Below are 18,669 nucleotides of genomic sequence, written 5' to 3' on the forward strand. Positions count from 1 at the left end.
TTGATAAGAACAGTCTAAAGAGAGGCAATTGTAGCAGGAAAGTCAGCTGCAGGTACAAGTTACATAGATGGGTGGATAAATATGAACAGTTTGCTAGTTGGTCCATTTGATATGCTTAAAATACTCTCGAGTAATGGCTGTTTTGCAAATGACCAAAGTACCACCAACCTGCAATTGAAGAACCCACTTGAGCAAACAAAAAATGAACACGAGGGCAAATTAATGCTAGGTTTTAGTGTATTAAATGGATAGTCCTGATCAATGCAAATCTTTATGATTACAGTCAAATCTTTTTTGTTTGGTAAAACTAGGAGCTACACAAATGGGGTTTTAGATAATTTTAAGCATAGTTAGTGAAGTCAAATGGAGTTTTAGATAAATTTCTTACATTTTTACCTCGTTAGGGTTTCCTGAAATTTATTCTAAACACCAGTAGGATTAGCACTGAATTTCAAATCAGCTAGGCAAGGATAGAATGCGCCTGGTTTGTGGCTTAAGGAGACCATCATGGCTAATCTGGATCCAGTTTACCTTGCTTCGGTCGAAAGGGTGTGTTTTATAAATTATAACTGAACCCGTTAGATTTCTGCACTCTAAACGACGATGTGAATTTTCCCCTTTGAGCCCCACCCCGCCCTGCCACAAATGAGGCTGGTTTTCTCCCATCTTAAACAGGGGATGGGACAGGGATAGAGAAACCCAAATATTTTTGCCTCGAATCGATGATGGGTTTGCATCGAATCCACCTTAAACACAGTGGTAAATTTTATAATATTTTATAATTTTTTAATTTTTAAAATACCCTTGAATTTCTTCCAACTTATAAATAACCTAACATTCCATAATTATATTGTTAAAATATCTTCAAATTCCCATAATCTTATATCTAAAATACCCCTAAAATTTAATATATTTTAAATAAGTTCTTCAAATGGGAAATATTTGAAGATTCCCAATACGATGTCTGTAGGGCAACTGGGCAAAGTAGTTAGAGTCGGGCGGGCAGTTTATGTTAAAACCGTTAGCAGGGTCAGAAGGCGTACATCCAAACCGGATTGCCCGAGTCAATTCGGTTTTATAACGCTTCTGATCATATGCAACCCAAACCGGATTGTCCGGATCCAAGCTTTTCAGTTTGTGAAGCTGTTAGATCGGAATTTTTGTGGCCAATGCGAATAGCTCCACGTGTAATCGAAGGACGGTGGATTCGAATTCACATCTGCCCCAACAGAAAGCGACAAAAACGTCCCACAGCACATCCCAACCGTCTATTGGGAGATGTTTCTGAGATGTGCATGTGGAGCGTTTTCGGGGCGTGTTGGCGGGAATCACCTTCCATTTCTATTAAATGGCGGGTACCACTTTCTGTTTCTCTTAAATGGATTGAACGAAGGCCAGCAGGGAGAAGGAGAGAAGGGTGAACAACTGAACGGTGTGCGTGTAAAAGAATGGAGAAGAAATAGAAACAACGGTAGTTCGAGACTACTGAAATTCGCAGTCCCAGAACGTTAATGATTGAAGCTCAAACAGGATATCATCGCAGTTCTCAATGCAGCTGATCTGGTCGCTGATAATGGTTTTGTGTGGTTCAAGAGCCGAAGCTCGTTTAAGGTATAAACAGATTCTACAAAATTCGGCTTCGGATTTGCATATTGTAAGAATATAAAGCGAAGATATAGCCATTTTGCTTTTCTTTTTTTATCAGGAATTTCGACCAAAGTTCATCATGTTATTGGAACCTGATGGAAGATTTGGCCGACCTCTCTATTACGTGACATGAGGCAAAAATAACAGCTCGGAAAAAGGGGCCAAGCCTAGGCGGGAACAAGGGGATACTGGCGGAATGAACTCCCTACAGGGGGCCCAAACTCACCATTTGTAACAGTTCGGGATACACTTCGCCGAATTGGCCAACTTTGTAACAGCTCGAGATACACTTCGCCGAACTGACCCACTTTGTAACAGCTTGGGATACACTTTGCCAAACTGACCCACTTTGTAACAACTCGGGATACACTTACACTTCGCCGAACTGACCCTTTGTAACAACTCGGGATACACTTCGCCGAACTGACCCACTTTGTAACAGCTCGGTATACACTTCGCTGGACTGACCCACCTTGTAACAGTTCGGGATACACCTCGCCGAACTGACCTGCCCTATAGATACCTCCGAGCTCAAGACTTCGCCTCGCTCAGCATTTCGCATCACCTTCTGGACACCAAAACCAAACAAGTCGTACCATGCCTGACACTAATGAAGTTCGTGCCCGAGGGCGCCGCGCATGACTGACTTGGGATCTGACGTTTGGCGGCAGCACTCTAAACGGCCACCTGCCACCGCCACTGACACCGCCATCTCCAGTTAGAAAGACGGTTAGGCAGTGACGGTTTTGTCTCAGCAGAAAGGACGACGACCGAATTGACAAGCACAAGGGTAATCATACTAGACCTGACAAGGGCCTCGGGGCGAGTGCACGAAGTGATTATAAGAGCCCCCTACCCCCCGACAAACGAGATATGCAAACTTTGCGCTATCTGGTATTACCTTGCTTTTGAAGGATTCTAACTTGAGCTTCAGAGCCTCTACACCGGGTTCCCTGCTACCCCGTTCAGAAGCAAGGCCGCGGACAATTAAGACCGGCCGGATCACGCACCATCAGAAATCGATGACGTTATTCAAAATGACAAGATGAAAGGATTCTAATAAAGGTAATCTACTATGCTTTCTCCCTTTCTTTCCAGCACATATAAACGGAACTTGTCCTGTTTTATTTATTTATTTATTTATAATTTTTTATTAGGATTAATAATTGTTTTTACTTACTACTCATGCGCTTAACGAGGAGAAGAAGAATATGGCGATTACACACTTTTCACTTAGACGCGAGTCTCTGCTTAATTTAACATGGTAGGACGAACCCGCTGTTAAGGTGGCTCACATTATTTTATGTTTTCTATCTTCTTATTTCTATTTTTATTCTTTTCTTCCTCTATTTGATATTTTTCTTTTACTCCTTATGTGATTTGTTTCGACTAGCTTTTAATATTACTTTACTTGATATTGACCGTTCCGGAACCATGTGAATGCAATTATTTGCTTTTTCTTAGAATTTGGAAGCATGATTTCGTAGCCCAAATAGGAAACACCGGGAAATGTTAATGAAGATAGATATGAAGCCATGTTATAGCATTTCAAGAAATTAATTCCTTTGAATATCAATATTCCAGTAAAGAATCCATCTTAGGCGATGGAGCCATGTATTCAAATGCTAAGGAGAACTTGATTGAAATTAAGGTGGAAAGTTAATTTTGTGGTTTTAAATGATTATTAATATGTTTTAATAAATGCTTTTTCTACTTCCCCCATTTATATGTTACAATGCTTAATCTTTTTTCTCCCTTGTGTCATTTCCAATTTTATTTTCTCGTCTGCTCCATGCAGATGGGATTATGACCATATCTGTGGATTGCTATTTAAATGAATGCCAGATAAAACCGGTAAATCTCTAATTGTAGATAACATATGTCCTCCGTTCTTTGACAATCACATTGTTTCTAGGCAACATTCAAGATGACATTGGATGTGCCATCTGATCTGATGACTTTATCCAAGATTCCAGCCATTGAAGAGAAAAGCTTGATGGGCATCACAACTCACAGGACAATCTTCTTTCAGGAGTCATCGTCATGTGTCAATTTATTTAATCATGTAGAAAATGAGATGTCCGATGGTAGAGAACCATGGGTATTCTGACCTCGTTTATTTCTTCCACTGGGTTACCTGCCTTCCCAATCTGTCTTCCATCAATGTTCAGGGCCTCAGGGGTCAAGGTTCAGGCATATTGTAAGGGAAATCAAGGAAATTTTGCTGATCAGGATGCTCAGTCTATACAAAGTGTATGCCTTTTTCTTAAAATTGATAACTTTTTAATGATTTTCAATTTGAGAATTCAGGTGCTTGTGTGGTGTTTTTGGATATCCAACACCTTTTTTTTTTTTTAATTTTTTGAAGTTACACAGATACCTTTAATGCGCTATATAGATACTTTAATTTGCTATATGTACTGCCTAAATTGGATATAGTGGCCATCCCTGATTTTACTGATGAGTCTATCGAGAACAATGGGCTGGTCACATATTATGAAATATGTTTTGTCCTAATTCACTCTACCTCATGCTATTCTTAATTTGTTTAGTCCTTTGGCTGTTCTTTGTGAAATTCCCAGAGAATGTGTCATCATGTCAATTTACTCAATTTTAGGTTGCTGTTGTTGTGGCCTAGAAGCTGGCACATTAGTGGTTTGGAAATCTTGTAATAATGGAATGTTGGACACTGTTATGGCTTAATGAGGGGTTTTCAACATGGGTATACTTACAGAGCCCGTTGTTTTATTATGTCTCTTAGGACTGAAGATGTAGTAAAGATCCATTAAATAACTTGTGTGTTTTGAGGTGAACTACTATTTAGCAGCTAACAAGTTATTCCCAGATTGGAAAATTTGGTCTAAATTTTTTTTGTGCAAATTAGCAGAATCATACCTTATTGAGGTAATTATTTGTGTTTATTGCTTCATCTTATTGGTATGATCTCCTTAAGTTGGAAAACTGCTTGCTAACTCTATATTTAATTCAGTGTAACCTATTTCATAATACTTTATTGTATAAGACTTATGTTTAAGGAGGAGATTAGCCATGCAGGTGAGATTGATGGAATTTTTGATTCTGTAAGTTAAAGAAAAGGTACCTCTGTCATACAGATGCTGTGAAACTTTGTCCTGAATGTTTTCAGGTTAGGTCATTTGGTTTCTTGTATCCATTATTTCCCTACATGGTTACTTCAATATCTCTATATCTTGGTCATGCCTTGGATATTTTAGAACTAGGTCTGAAGCATGTAAAATATTTGGAGGATTCATACCCGTTTATTACATTATGGTTACTTCAATATCTCTATATCTTGGCATGCCATGGATATTTTAGAACTAGGTCTGAAATATCTATTTATCACATTTAATTATCTGATTAATGCTGGATAGAAAAGGGATAAGGTAGGTTGATGAGTAGTTGAAGTTAAAAGGAATTTAGAGGACTGTCAGCTAGGTTAATCAAAGCTTGGGAGTTTGGAAATAGTACAGGAATTTTCTGACACTAGTCAGTCCCATAAATCTGACATAAGGTATAAAGAAGGATGCTAGATGCTAGTTGGCCTTTAATGGTTTGATCTTCCACCTAAGGGCTGATTATTCCTCAAAATTGAATGCCTCCTTAACGAGTGGTCAAGCTCAACCTTGGAGGTTGATCCTTGGAGAATCCATGTCCTTCAGGAATGTGGGGGTATTTAGGGACAAGAGATTCTACTGTCATACTCAGATCCCACTGAATCTGGAGGCTCAGAGCAGATACGATGTCCCTACTCTAGGGTCTTAGCCTTGTGGTTATTGGTAGGGACGGCGCAAATAGATATTAGCTCCCAGAGGAGAGGATTCTTGGGTGGTGATTGGTTTAGAGATGGGGTGTAAGGTTCTTGGGCCATTTGCCACTATACCAGGGAGGTTCAAACTCTGGCATCGGTTCAGTCATTGAGATGGGATCAGATCTTTTGACTTTATTATTTTTTTTGAAATTCAGAGAATCTGTGTGTGCTTACGTGCATGCGCGTAGGCCTGTAATCGGATCAGACTCGGATCGGAATCTAAATCCGAGTTCGATTCGACAGGATGTTAGCTGCATCTGATTCCGATCTGAAATCCAATCGGATTGTGTGCAGGGCATCTGAGTTTGAATCCGATCGGATTTTTTGGATTTTGGATTTTAATCCGACTCCAACTGATGCTATTGTAACAAAACAAAAGTAAAACAATTCTGTAATTTTTACTCAAAAGTTTTGAAACAATTCTGTAATATGTAAAACATAAATTTTTATTTCAAAAGTTTTGAAATAAAACAATTCTTTACTTGAAACGAAAGTAATTTATTCAGCACAAATGAAAAGATAATATGTAATCTATAATTTATTCAGAACAAACAAGAATAGGAGGTCAAATTAAATCTGTAATCTGTAATTTAAACATGTAACCTGTAAGGTTACAGGTTAGATTAAACCCGTAATCTGTAATCTGTAAGGTTAGTTAAACCTGTAAAAGAATGAAGAAAAGGGCAGAATAAAGAACGGCAAGTTGGCGACAGCCAGAGTTGTAGTCTTGTTTTTGTTGGCTGTTGCAGAGAGAGAGTTGAGAGAGGAGAGAACGGCAAGGTGATGGCAAGAGAAAATAACCTGGGCTGAGAAGAAAATGTCGAGTGATTTAGGGTTTATGGCTGGCCGACTGGGGGTTTGAGGTCTCAAAAAACCATTCAACTTAAAAGTTTAAGCTGTTAAGTGAAGTCTTTGAATAGGTTTTATTCTCTAACATGCCCCTTCACACGAAGCCCATTGGGCTTGAAGCATGGACAGCATAGGCTCACTCATACTTTGTGCTGAAACTTAATTAATTATATTATAATGGGGTGACGAGAATCGAACACTAGATCACTTGGTCAAATTGGCTCTGATACCATCTTAAAGATCCATTCGACCTAAAAGCTTAAGTTGTTAAGTGAAATTTTTGAATATGTTTTATTCTCTTACATAAGAAATAGATTTTCTCATTTACCCCCGGAGAATTTATTTATTACATTAATGTATAAAAAAATATATAGTATACTAATATATATTGGACTCGGATTTTTATCAGGTCGGATGGGGTGAATCCAGCATCCAAGTTCTATTCGATTTTTAATCAGATTCTTCTACTATCCAAATCCGATCCGATATGACATTTGCCCATCCGAATCCGAGATTATCGGATCGGCATTGCCTGTTTATCCTATACAACGACTAGAAGATACCCGTAAAGGAATGAAGCACTTTTTCCAGCTCAATCCATTCCTGGTTTTGCAGAAAACAGTAGCCTCCTACTCTTGCGAAGCAATTTGAATATGAGATTCTGTCAATGTTGAAGTGAAGAACAAGCAACGCATTCAGGTAGACAAGCTATAATGCTTCTGTGGTGAGAACATAGCCGGGTAATTGACTATTTAATTCATTAGTTAAAAATGAATTACGACCCTCCGATATCACATGGGAGATGAAGAAGAATACACCATACACGTCATTCATCTCCTCGAGTTAATGCAGAGGATCGAGGGCACTTAATAGAACACGTGAACCCTTGTATTCTCATCAGTCGTCACTCAGAGGAAGAAACATTTTGAGTGAAAGAGATTAAGAGCCAGAGATAGGTGTGGTTCAGGAAGCTGAATGGCTTATCATTGAGGACATCATAGGGCTTTGTTCGGAATTTGGCATTGTATTCCATTGTCAAGTTCTCTCATGCGCACAAGGGGAGGTAAAATAACTACAATAACATGTAGGATTAAAAGAAACTACGAGGACGGGATTTGGAATTGAGAACAAAATCAACAAATACAATAAAAAAGTTTGGTCAAATAAACGTAATACAGTAAAAAATAATTATAACCAATAAATCAGTAATCCAAATTGTTGGTCAAATTATTTGTGTTTTTTATGATTTTAAGCAGTTTGTAACATTCTCTTGAAAATCATCAATACGTGTATTACACGGAAATTTGCCCTGTTCAGATTTGTATCAGAATAGATGTGTTACTACTTGCTACTTAGATTCCAGTATCCCGACCCGAGCTCACATCGTCTGTCCCTTGGGGACGGAATTTTCTGTCCTTCCCAGTAGAATTTGAACATGTCATAGATCTTTCTACGTTTGAAATTAACGGAGTCCAAACCTTAATGTCAGTTCAGACTCTAAAAAGTGATGAAATGCATTTGAAATTTTGACAATCTGCCCAAACTCTCAAAGTCTTTCATTCCTTCCTCTATCCCGAATTCGTCTTTCTCCCTCTTCTTTTTCTTCCTCCTCTCTTACATCTGGTTCCACCAGTGCCACTGACCACCAGATACTGTTGCTACCAACTGTTGGAGATCATGTTCAACTGCTCAATCTTCTCTCTCTCTCTCTCTCTCTCTCTCTCTGAATTTCAAAATTTCAGGTTCTCAGCGGTGGCTGATCTCTTAGACGGTTGCTAGCTCGAAATCCATGGCAAGATAGACAAGATTGCCGTCCCGAGAACAGTTTACAAAACATACCTTGTATTCAAATTGGCGAAGAGCAGAAAAGGCCTCGACTTTCTCCAAACAAAGCTGTCTATAAGGTTTACTAGAATTAAGGGCGGAGATATCCAGAGTGTGTATCTGGATCCCTAATTGCCTCCCCAGCTGTATACTGGAGTGATTTTCAACCATGTACATAGCTGTAGGTTCACCTTGCAACCACCCATATCGCTGCCATCCATGTTGTTGGGTCAATAGGAGGCACATTACCCTAGGAGGAGAAGATGGATGGGTGGATAGAAATGGATGAGTTATTTAATGACATAGGAGAAGATGGGAAAGTGGATATGACTAACATGGAGGTGAAGGGTGGTTACCGGATGTCTAGTCTTATTATCCAAGGAAAAGAGATTAGGCCTAAATATAGTAAATAAATAATATAGGCTTTTGTTTTGCTCTACTCTGTATATACTATATACCTTTTCTTTTGAACAAGTATGTTTTGACAGAATCCATGTAAAATTCAGCTATGCGATGTGTTCTCGTCATCCTTGTTCTTGATCCATTTGTGCTCTATGGATTCAAAAATTTCATCAAAGGTGGAAAAAATTGGATTGCAAGCTTGAAATCCATTAAATTATTGTTGGTCAGTTTCACATCATTATACTAGAATTAAATAACATTGGCAATGTTTGATTAAAAACTTGGGATGTCATTAATCATTATTGCTTCTTTTTTTATCTTTTTTTTCTTTTTAATTTTCAAGAGCCTCCTCCAAAGTCTTACTTGTTCCAAGCAAAAATGAATCGGTTCGCCGATTCTTGGTCCTTGCCTCATTTCAACAAGAATAAGATATGGGTGATTAAAAATATCAATCATTTCATTAAAAGATTCTACAACTTTTAATGAATTTGTTTGAAATGGACAATTGCCAACCAAAATTAGAAAACATTGTTATAATTCATTGTTCTTTTAATTGTTGTTCATTCTGAAATTCTCTCTCCCAAAATGAGCAATTTGATATGTCTACATATCTTGGAATTGCTAACCAATTTACTTGGTTTCATTCCTAACCATCACATGGTATTCTGTGAGCTCAAACTAGGAGAGGGATTGGAGATCATTTTGACACTAGCAGAATTAGTGGCTTTTAGGGTACAAAGACCAAAACATAGTTTGCAACACTGAGTTGTATGTGGTTATTTTCCTTTGAGACATTTCCTTTTTTTTAATTTTGTCTTCCTGTGCAAAAAAAAAAAAATCCAATAAATCGATTGGTTATAACAAAGAACGTTGGTTTCGATTAGGGTGTAACAGGAACATTAGCACAACTCAATCTTGGTCGGTTTTTTTTTTTTTTTATGAACAAACAAAAACCATTAGGTAGTAGAAGGTACTAATACAGAGTGAAATATTTTCACCATTAGAGGCTTAGTTAGAGCTACTTCATGAGTAGCTCTATTACAATCCCTACTAATATCAAAAGACATACACAACCATATTTTTGTCCAGAATGCCTCAAAATCCCCAACAAATATATCCAAATCTGATCCATTAACAGCCAACTCTCACATTTCTATAGCCCTCTACATTTTCTTTTTGGCTCTTTATTCATAAGAGAAGATCAGGGGAAACAAAGCCTCATCACAGGCACAAAAGAAAGGACGAAGCCACAAGTGATTCAATCCAATGTAGACAAAATCAAGTGATTCCTGATCTAAAATGTCTTATGATCCAATGTGCCATTATATCCTCTAATGGAGGGAATAAATCAAATCCTGGCACTACTCAAGGAGAAACACAACTTCCTAACATTGAATGTTGTTAAATGGCGGTCCATTGATTCTGCTTCTTGCACTGCACACCAGAAGGAATATCCACTTGAGCTCTTGCAATACAAACTAGAAGTAATTTGAGTGAGAGGGAGAGAGGAACGGGCATCTTGAAACGAGTGCCGCTTGTAGCGGTTGCAGCATAGGAACAATTGGTAACTGTGGTGGAACTAGATATGAGAGAGGAGGAAGAAGGAAAAGGGAAAGAGAGAGAGAGAGAGATGGGTTAGAGATGAAGGAATAAATGAAAGGTGATCAATTATATGCGTAGTTGTGTATGTAATTAAGTGTGAATATGCGCATATACGTGTACAATACATGATTATATGTAAAGCTAAATTTAGATGATTCAGTCATGTCCATGGAATACCACCTATAGTAGTACTATAAGAAAAAAAGTGATTAATTATTGGTTGAGAAGGGCTGGGGGTAGATCAAATAGGAATAGATAAAAGTAATAAGAAATGATTTTTAAGTGCTCATAATTTGGCATTAAACAGAATTGAATGATGAAACACTATTCATGTAGTCGATCCCATGCCATATAGATTATGTACAAGTTGAAAAGTGAATATTTTTTAATTTTTAATTCAAAGAATAAAATTAACTCATTGAACCCTAAGCAGATCAGATATAGATTGGATTAGGATGCCATCCGGCCCTGTTATGCCCTATGTAGGATCAACATGTTTGTATCTCTTAAAAACAAAAATTGTGACACCCTTCATACGTTGGGAGTATCTCCTATAATTGTATGTTAAATTCATCTAGAGATGTTTTGGCTTCAAAAAGAAACAGATAGTATCAATGTTTTGTCAACGAAATGGTTTCTTTGATGATGGATAATGGGTAGGGGTGGCCACGAGCCGAGCTTCTCATGAGCTATTTGAGCTCGGCTCGTGAAAAGCTCGATAGAGCTGAACCAAGCTTGATATATAGGCTCATTTGCTAATCGAGGCGAGCTTGAGCCCAGTGAACTTCGGCTCATGAGGCTCACGAGTCTAGTACAATAAATAAATATTTTTTTATTATATACATGCATACACATATATATATATATATAATAAATAATTTTTATTTTTATGTATAATAATAAATAATTCTTATTTTTGTATGTAAAATTAAATAAATGTTTTTATATGTATATTTTTATTTTTAGAAGAAACTTGATTTGCAATCGAACTCGAACTTGAGAACTTTAAATTGATTTGAGCTCAACGAAAATAGCCAAGTATTTACTTCGGCTCAACTCCCGTGAATCAAATAGATTGCCCAGTATTCCACTAAACCAAATTCTTGAGTTCGTATAGATATATTAAGAATATATTACTCTGAAACATTAAGAAACTGGATTGGATGATCAGTCAAGTCTGTTGAATTACGGAGTCCCCAAAAAATTAAAATTAAAAACTTGTTGAATTGCCGAGTCCAATGACTGGTTAAAAAACTAGTTGACTTGCTTTCGAGTCTCTCGAGTTGACTCAGTTTAACCATAGTCACAACCAGGCTAAGCTTAATTATTAGGCTACGCAACCCCAAACTAAGCTTATATCCAAAGCAGCGTAGCTTCTCACTTGTCTTTTATTCAGAGGGTGGTCCGTGTGGAGCCATCATGGAGATTAGTTTCGGCCAGAAATCAACTTTATAGGGGACAAATGTCAGCACTTTTTTTTTCACTATGGACAAAAGCAAGGTACATAAGGAAAATACTTTCATAAAGCATTAAACATGATATCAAGGTTCAAAAATATTGGCTATCAAAAAAGGCTTTTGAAATGGCAATTCTATTTGGGAAATGATGAGAAACTTGCATAAGTCTTACAAATGCATTCATAACACTAATTTTGTAGTTGAATTAACCATGAAAATGGTTTAAATGCATAAGAAATATGTACTTTTAACATTTTGCATGGTCATATATTGCCACCAACATATTGCTTATGAATCAATTGTAGTTTACAATTGTATTAAAATGGAAAATATGCATCTGCAAACTATAACGAAAATACACGAGTGGTGAATCAATTGAAAATAATATACTGTAAAATTTTATTTTATATATAACAGCTTAGAATATATTAATAAACTTAATATGCAAGATAGTTCTTTCACATTTTTATAAATATTGATATCAAAATCCTATGTTATAATTCAGGCAAAATCTATCAGGCAAAAATTACATTTTGAAGCAAAAAAGTGAATCAGTGATAAAAGAGATATCACAGATGGCACTTTTAGCATTGTTGAAGTTTTTAATGTGATTGATTTTTTTTATTGTATAGCTTTTGCACTGTAATTACATTCTTAATTAAATTTTAAAATGCATAAATAATATAAAATTGTATTAAGATCTATATTTATCCTATGTCAATCGTTATTGACCCTATATCCATCTAATATCTGCTGTGAAGAAATTCACTTGTTTCACCTAAAATGCACCCCCAGTGACATCTCCATGTTGACTTTGAGCATTCTCATTTACATCACTAATTCACCATCTGTGAGCTTGGAATTTAATTTTAGAATTTCCCGTGGGCTGTGTTTGGATCATGGTGGAATTGAAATCGGGGACTGAAATGGGTCAGTGGCCATCTAAAAAAGTCCCAACTCTGCTAAGAAGCCAGTAGACTTGATGAGTCCACTCCATCATTTTGAGACTTCTGAATCTAGCAATGGGCGTAGTAATTTGAATTCCATACATTGAAGTGAGACAGAAAAGGAATTCAGTTACTTTGTTTTTCCTTAACAACATAACAGACAGAAATTAGCTAATAAGGCCAACAAGAAACAAACAGAGAAAGCTTTCAATCTCTACAAAGTCCTCCACGAGACCCTTAGTTGCTGCCAGTTACCATGTACCCTGCCTCGTTTCTTTCTATTTCCAACAACCGAGAAGATACATCTCAGCCCTCTAGAAAGAAACAAAATATCTATAGATTTCTTTTAGTTTTGTGTACATATTTTCATAAAACAAAGAAGCATGCCCTTGAATTTATTTGAACTTATTCTATATACACTTCAAATGTCTTGAAGATTGAAGCTGCATCTGTAAAATGGGACATCGACAGAACAAAATGACAAATGCTTTGACCAAACAAATAATAGAAAAAGAGGAAAGATGACAAATGTTGTGGGAAGTTGTTGGGTTGGAGTCCTTTGTGCTTATAATATGAATAAATTAAATATGTATTTTATATTCTGTATAGATAAAAGCACAAGGTTGGTGTGTGTAATTTATTTGGGATATAAGCAACTTAAGAAATAGAATATTAAATTTAATTTATATAATTGGAGCTACATAATGTGAATGGAAAACATCATCATCGTTACTATTTCTTATTGAGCACACGAAGAAGAATTTCCCCCTGGGGGGAGGGGGGTGTTATGATATGATACTTAACAGCCAAGGAAACGAAATGACAACATCACCGAAAAAGGAAAAAAAAAAATAGAGGAAGTAAATGAGAGTGAAGATAGGCTCCAAGAAGGAAAGAAGAGGGCATTCTTTTCCTTGTGTTGATAAAGATGGATTTGGATTCTTTGAAGAGTGAAAATAGTTGCCTGACAGTCGATGTCAAACAAATAGAACAGGAAAAGATGGGAGAGAATAGTTCAACTGTTGGATTCAAAGTTTGACAGAATTAATTGCTGTTAAGATTCAGGCACCTGTTTGAAAGAGGGGGAGGGGGCTCCATTCAAGAGAGGGTCTTGGGAGATCAACACGACTCATCATCATCATATATAAGTCTTCTCCCTACCAAATGGGGTCTGTGCCATATGAATACCGTTCCATCATTTCATTCTGTTCAGTATCATATCCATGGTTAAATTGTGGGACCTTAAATTTTTTCAACTTATATATCCTTTAAATTTTAATCCCTCCAATTGCTTCTCCTTGATGGTATACGCCTAAATAGATTCATTTCTGAGCCTATCTTCTCTGGTTTCTTCACTCCAGATATCTCTGGGTGCCCAATAAGCTTCTATAGAAATAGAAGCTTAAAGCTTGGTTATTGTTGGTTCAGAATAGCTACCACCATGCCTGTCAGTCCAGTCAGTGGTCTGTGACTCTGGTAAGCTTACCAACTCTCCGTCTCACCACCATGTGCTTGCCGCGGACACCATCAAAATGGGCCTACGCCTCTCTCAACTCGGTCTCCTTATATATGTAAAAAAGGAGGAAAGGAAGTTGGTACGCAATGTGTCCTTGTAATAATACCAAACGGCTGCAACGTAGCCCACGCAATTGATGTAGCTCCATATCTATAATCATGGATTTCAACTTTCACTTCAGCCATCTTCCAATTTCAACTCCCCTTGGGCGGTTCTCAACCATGACAATAGTTTTAGATTTGAAACATTCAATCAATTTACTTGCTCAATGGCGTGAGGGCATGAGGCAGAGGCCACCTCTCTCTCTCTCTCTCTCTCTCTCTCTCATCAGTCATCACTTCACCTAACCCCTTACTATAATCATATATCCACCACCTAAAACGCCCAGTTTGTCACCGGATCTCTCTGCCCCTTGGTCTAATATTTGACTCAGGATCTCCTGCTCATAAGAATTCTGTTCAAGTCTATTCACATAACATCTCAACCACATATGGAGAATATTTCATTCTCCTACATAATATTATGCATGGGAAGATGTTCCCTACATGGAGGTAGTGTGTTGTGAGTAGACGTGGACAGAATTCTTGTGGGCAGGAAATCCAGAGTCGTAATATTTTGCCAAGTTCTGAAACAATTGCTTTCAATGAAATGCCAAAAGAAATGCTTCATTTAATTGGCCAAAATTTTGAAATATTTTTTTACAATAAATTTCTAAATATGTCAAAACTAATAAAATTTTGAGCGACATATTTTGCTTGTAATGGTTGAGGTATAAAAATAATTTATCCTTATTATTTGATTTTTTGTGCTTGAAAAAAAAAACAAAAATTTTGATTTAATTTCATCTTGGTTTTTGGATTTTAAAAAACCCTTGCCATGACCTGTCAATGAATTGGGTCTTGGCCAGTTAGGAGTAGAGAGACATGCACCAACCTGTTAAGGAAAGAGGGAGCCCTGATCCCAACCCACACTCTATAACAGGCCCACGATTAAACCTCCAATTGCTCGGCCCATAATTGACTCGACCCATCGACAAGACTCTCGTGCGCGCGCAAAAGCAACAACAGAAAATTATAAACAACTGCTTTTGGTGTCATTCCATGTTTGTTACATACATTATCTGTTTATATTTGAATGACAAATATCAGCCAAACAAAAAAGAAAAAAAAATGGTCTCTTCCCAATAGTAATCAACCAGCAGTAATTGCAATTCATAGGCTAAAAGCCTCCAAACTCGCAACTTATACAAGAACAAAACAAGAAAAAAAAAAAAAAAAAAGAGAGAGAGAGAGAGAGAAACAGAATAGGAACTCTAATTGGAGAAAAAACACAATCAGAGCCCAAAGCTTTCTAAATCTAATTGTCTAAATATCTTCTTCTTCCATCTTCAGAGAGTTCAGAGTATTAACAAAAAAAAAAAGGAAAGAAAGAAAATGTGTCTTGTAAAGAACAAACTAGATCAGTAAAACCTTAAAAAAATAGTGAAACAGATTTTTCAAATCTGACTGGAAGCGGGGCCTTGGGCGGTTTCCGAGATACCCATCTCGGTTTTCTCCCTGATGGACTTCATCTTCTCCAGCCTCAATCCAGCCCGGAATCTAGCAATGAAGGTATCAGCTTTGGTGTTAACGTCTGGACTCGGACAGAATGGTGATCCACCCACCTCTGGGCTTGGACAGAATGCCGATCCGACCATATCTTCGCCGTTCATCATGGCTTGCATAAGTGTCGGTTCCTTCCTTGATGAGAGATCCATGAAATCCATGTCAGGCGAGCTGTCACGAGAGCTGGTTCTACTCCGTATTCTGACGTAGTCACCACGAACTACAAATTTCAGGTCTGGCATTCGAAATGGAGGTGGGGGTGGGGGTGGTGGTATTGGAATTAATGGAGACTGCCCACCACTGTTCAAGTTATCCTCTCCATCGTAGAAGCTGCTCATCTTTGCTGGTAATGGAGGTCGGCCGGATACGGTCGGTTTTCCCTGCCGGGAAGAATCGTCCGGAATTTTTGGTGCAGGTGGCGCTGGTGGAGGCGCAATCTTGGTCGTCTGTTTCGATGAACGTGATGATGAGGCGGGTGGCGGCGGGGGTGGTGGAGGTGGTGGTGGTAGCGATGACACTGAGTGAATCCGTTTACTCTTGCTAACCTTTTTGTGAGAGAATAAGCTATGAAAGAGGGAGGCAGGAGGTGGTGGTGGTGGTGGTGGAGGCGGCGGCGGAGCTGATGGTTGCGTTCCTGAATGCAAAGATGGTGGAGAGTGAAGGGAACTATCGTAACCGTAACTATCCTTGTTCTTCTGTTTCTTCTTCTTCTTCCTTTGATGGTATAGCGAGGCCAATGTAGTTGCTATGTCTTTCGCTCCACTGCTTCTCCTCTTTTCGCTTTTGCTACTCTTCTGTTCCGATTGTTGCGATTCCCGTCGCGGTGGGGGTGGAGGAGGGGGAGGTGGTGGCGGCGGTGTTTGAGCCTGTGGCTGTGGTGAATGGATTTTCGTGACTTCTGGTACACTATCATCGAGCTCTTGTGCTTTTTGTTTACGTTCAATATTTCTAGAGGGTCGCTTGATTTTCTGTTTAATTGCCGGTGGCGGAGGCGGAGGAGGAGGTGGTGCAGGTGTCGGTGACCTTGGAGGCGGAGAAGGAGGAGGTGGCCTCGATGAAGACAATTCATTAGGTGAAGGACGAGCCACAAAAGTATCCACTTGGATCGTCTTCAGTTCGGGATCTTGCCCCTGGAATTCACGTATATGTCGTCGTCGAACAGAGCCCGATTGCGATCGATAAGTATCGACCTCGATGTCGTCGTAGAATCGCAACCTGTCATCGCTCCCGGAAACCCACGAGGATTCTAGCCTAAGATCCGGGTAGGAGCTGCTGCTCCTCCTCAAGCGTCCGACCCTGGTGGAATCGGTGGAGGATGTCATGGGATTGTAGAAGCTGCGGTCGTGATACTCGAACCAGGGACGTGGGGTTGAGGATGGATGCGATTTGTCGACCACCTGGGAGGTGCTGCTGCTGGCAACATTGGTATATTCATCATCAATGCTGCCGGAGGACTCGTAGTTCCTCCTGCTGAGAATCCCACAGATGATGGCGAAAAGAACGAGTAGGAGATTAAGTGAGTCCCAGCTCTTCTTGACCAAGTTAGGTCGGAAAACTTGAGAAACGAAGGAGAAAAGGGAAGGAATGACAAAGAGCAAGAGAAAGAGAGCGGCGAGAGGCAATACGACGATCAGCACGGCAGAGTTAAGAAAGAAAGGAGAAGAAGAACGACGGTGGCTACGGCTGATGGTGGTACTAGTTTGTAGCCAAAAGGGTGGTGTGTCTGCATCTCCTTCCATGATTTGGGGTTGGTTTTTTTTCTTGCTTTTGGTTTTGCTTTTGATGAGAGAGAGAGAAGGGAGACAGACAGACAGACAAAGCAGAGACGCACAGAGACACAGAACAGAGAAGAAAGGAGAGATATCTCGCTCGCTTAAAGAAAGAGAGAGGAGTCGAGGACAAATGAGCTTTTTTTCACGCCTTTGCTTTATTGTTTTTTCCGAGTAACGTGTGGTACAATTAATTGGCATTCTTTCTTGATTGCAGATAAAACATATTAAAAGAGTTGTCAAGCGAGTCTTGTAATGATTAGTTATCTTCTCAAGGTACACACACGTCTCTGAAGTTATACCCACAGGCCACAAACAGTTGTTGTTCCTAAACCAAAATCAATTGAATTAAAACCACTGCTGAATGTTTTAACACTCTAGGTAAAGACGCAAAGTAAAAAAAAAAAAGCGAGGATTGATCGTTTGGTGTCTCCTGAACGATTGAACCGGAAATGGTAGAGGCGTAGAGCTGCCCTCTTTATTAGAATTACTTTAAGGCTGGCTTAAGCTTAATTAAAACGGTTATTTGTAATCTAATTTAATGGTGAAATGTCCCATCAATGAAATGATCTGATTAATCAATTTCCTTTTGTTCTGGGTCCAACGAAATGATGAGATGAGAGGGTTAAAAGCACTTTTTTTTGTTAAAAAGCACTTAAATTAAAAATTAGTGCCTTCTTTCAACCATCCCAATCACTATGCGATCTTCACTCGCCAAGAGTGCCTTTGAGCTTTAATTAAGGTAATTCGAAGTTAGAATTCTGATTTCCACCTCAAGATTGGGCCTGAAATCCGCATGGCAGATTCCCTCTGATTAGCTGGCTGTTTTACTTTTCTTGACTGAACCATGGTTTGATTTAAACATGTGGAGTTAATGGACTGGACCTAGCCGAAAAGCTCACCGTCGTCGATCAGCAGAAGGCAAAAGCCAAGAGCCAAGGCAAGCTACGAGCCTACGACCTGCATGTGAGAGAGAACACAACACAAACACTTGGTAGACATTTTAAGGGGGTCGTGACTCGTGAGCTTACTTTTGTTAGTGGCAAGCATCACCATCAACCCAAGCCCAGAAAATGTTAATCACAGCACAGAAGGAAACAGTGAGGCGGATTTGTTTCGAGCCCAGAAAATGTTAATCACAGCACAGAAGGAAACTGTGAGGCGGATTTGTTATCTCTATAACGATTACACGAAACCTTGGCTAGTCCCCACGAAACTTCCAT

At 38.7% G+C, this 18,669-nt stretch overlaps 1 protein-coding gene and 1 pseudogene across 1 annotated transcript; one reads left to right on the forward strand and one right to left on the reverse strand.

Annotated features, from left to right (window-relative positions):
• Positions 1-8,002: 8,002 nt before the first annotated feature.
• Positions 8,003-8,562, forward strand: LOC148842263 (F-box protein VBF-like; annotated as a pseudogene).
• Positions 8,563-15,257: 6,695 nt separating this feature from the next.
• LOC148842264 (uncharacterized) lies at positions 15,258-17,640 on the reverse strand. Its single transcript, XM_088956954.1, has one exon. It carries the CDS (start codon positions 17,414-17,416, stop codon positions 15,569-15,571), a length of 1,848 nt encoding a protein of 615 aa, XP_088813080.1. The 5' UTR covers positions 17,417-17,640; the 3' UTR covers positions 15,258-15,568.
• Positions 17,641-18,669: the final 1,029 nt, after the last annotated feature.

The sequence above is a fragment of the Nelumbo lutea genome, chromosome 8 (assembly GCF_056320005.1).
Source record: "Nelumbo lutea isolate HS-2025 chromosome 8, American lotus-T2T, whole genome shotgun sequence".
NCBI classification, from domain to species: Eukaryota; Viridiplantae; Streptophyta; class Magnoliopsida; order Proteales; family Nelumbonaceae; genus Nelumbo; species Nelumbo lutea.

What these genes read in the sequence shown, in the direction of transcription:
- LOC148842264 (XM_088956954.1), bottom strand. Translation starts at nt 17,416, where the DNA reads ATGGAAGGAGATGCAGACACACCACCCTTTTGGCTACAAACTAGTACC.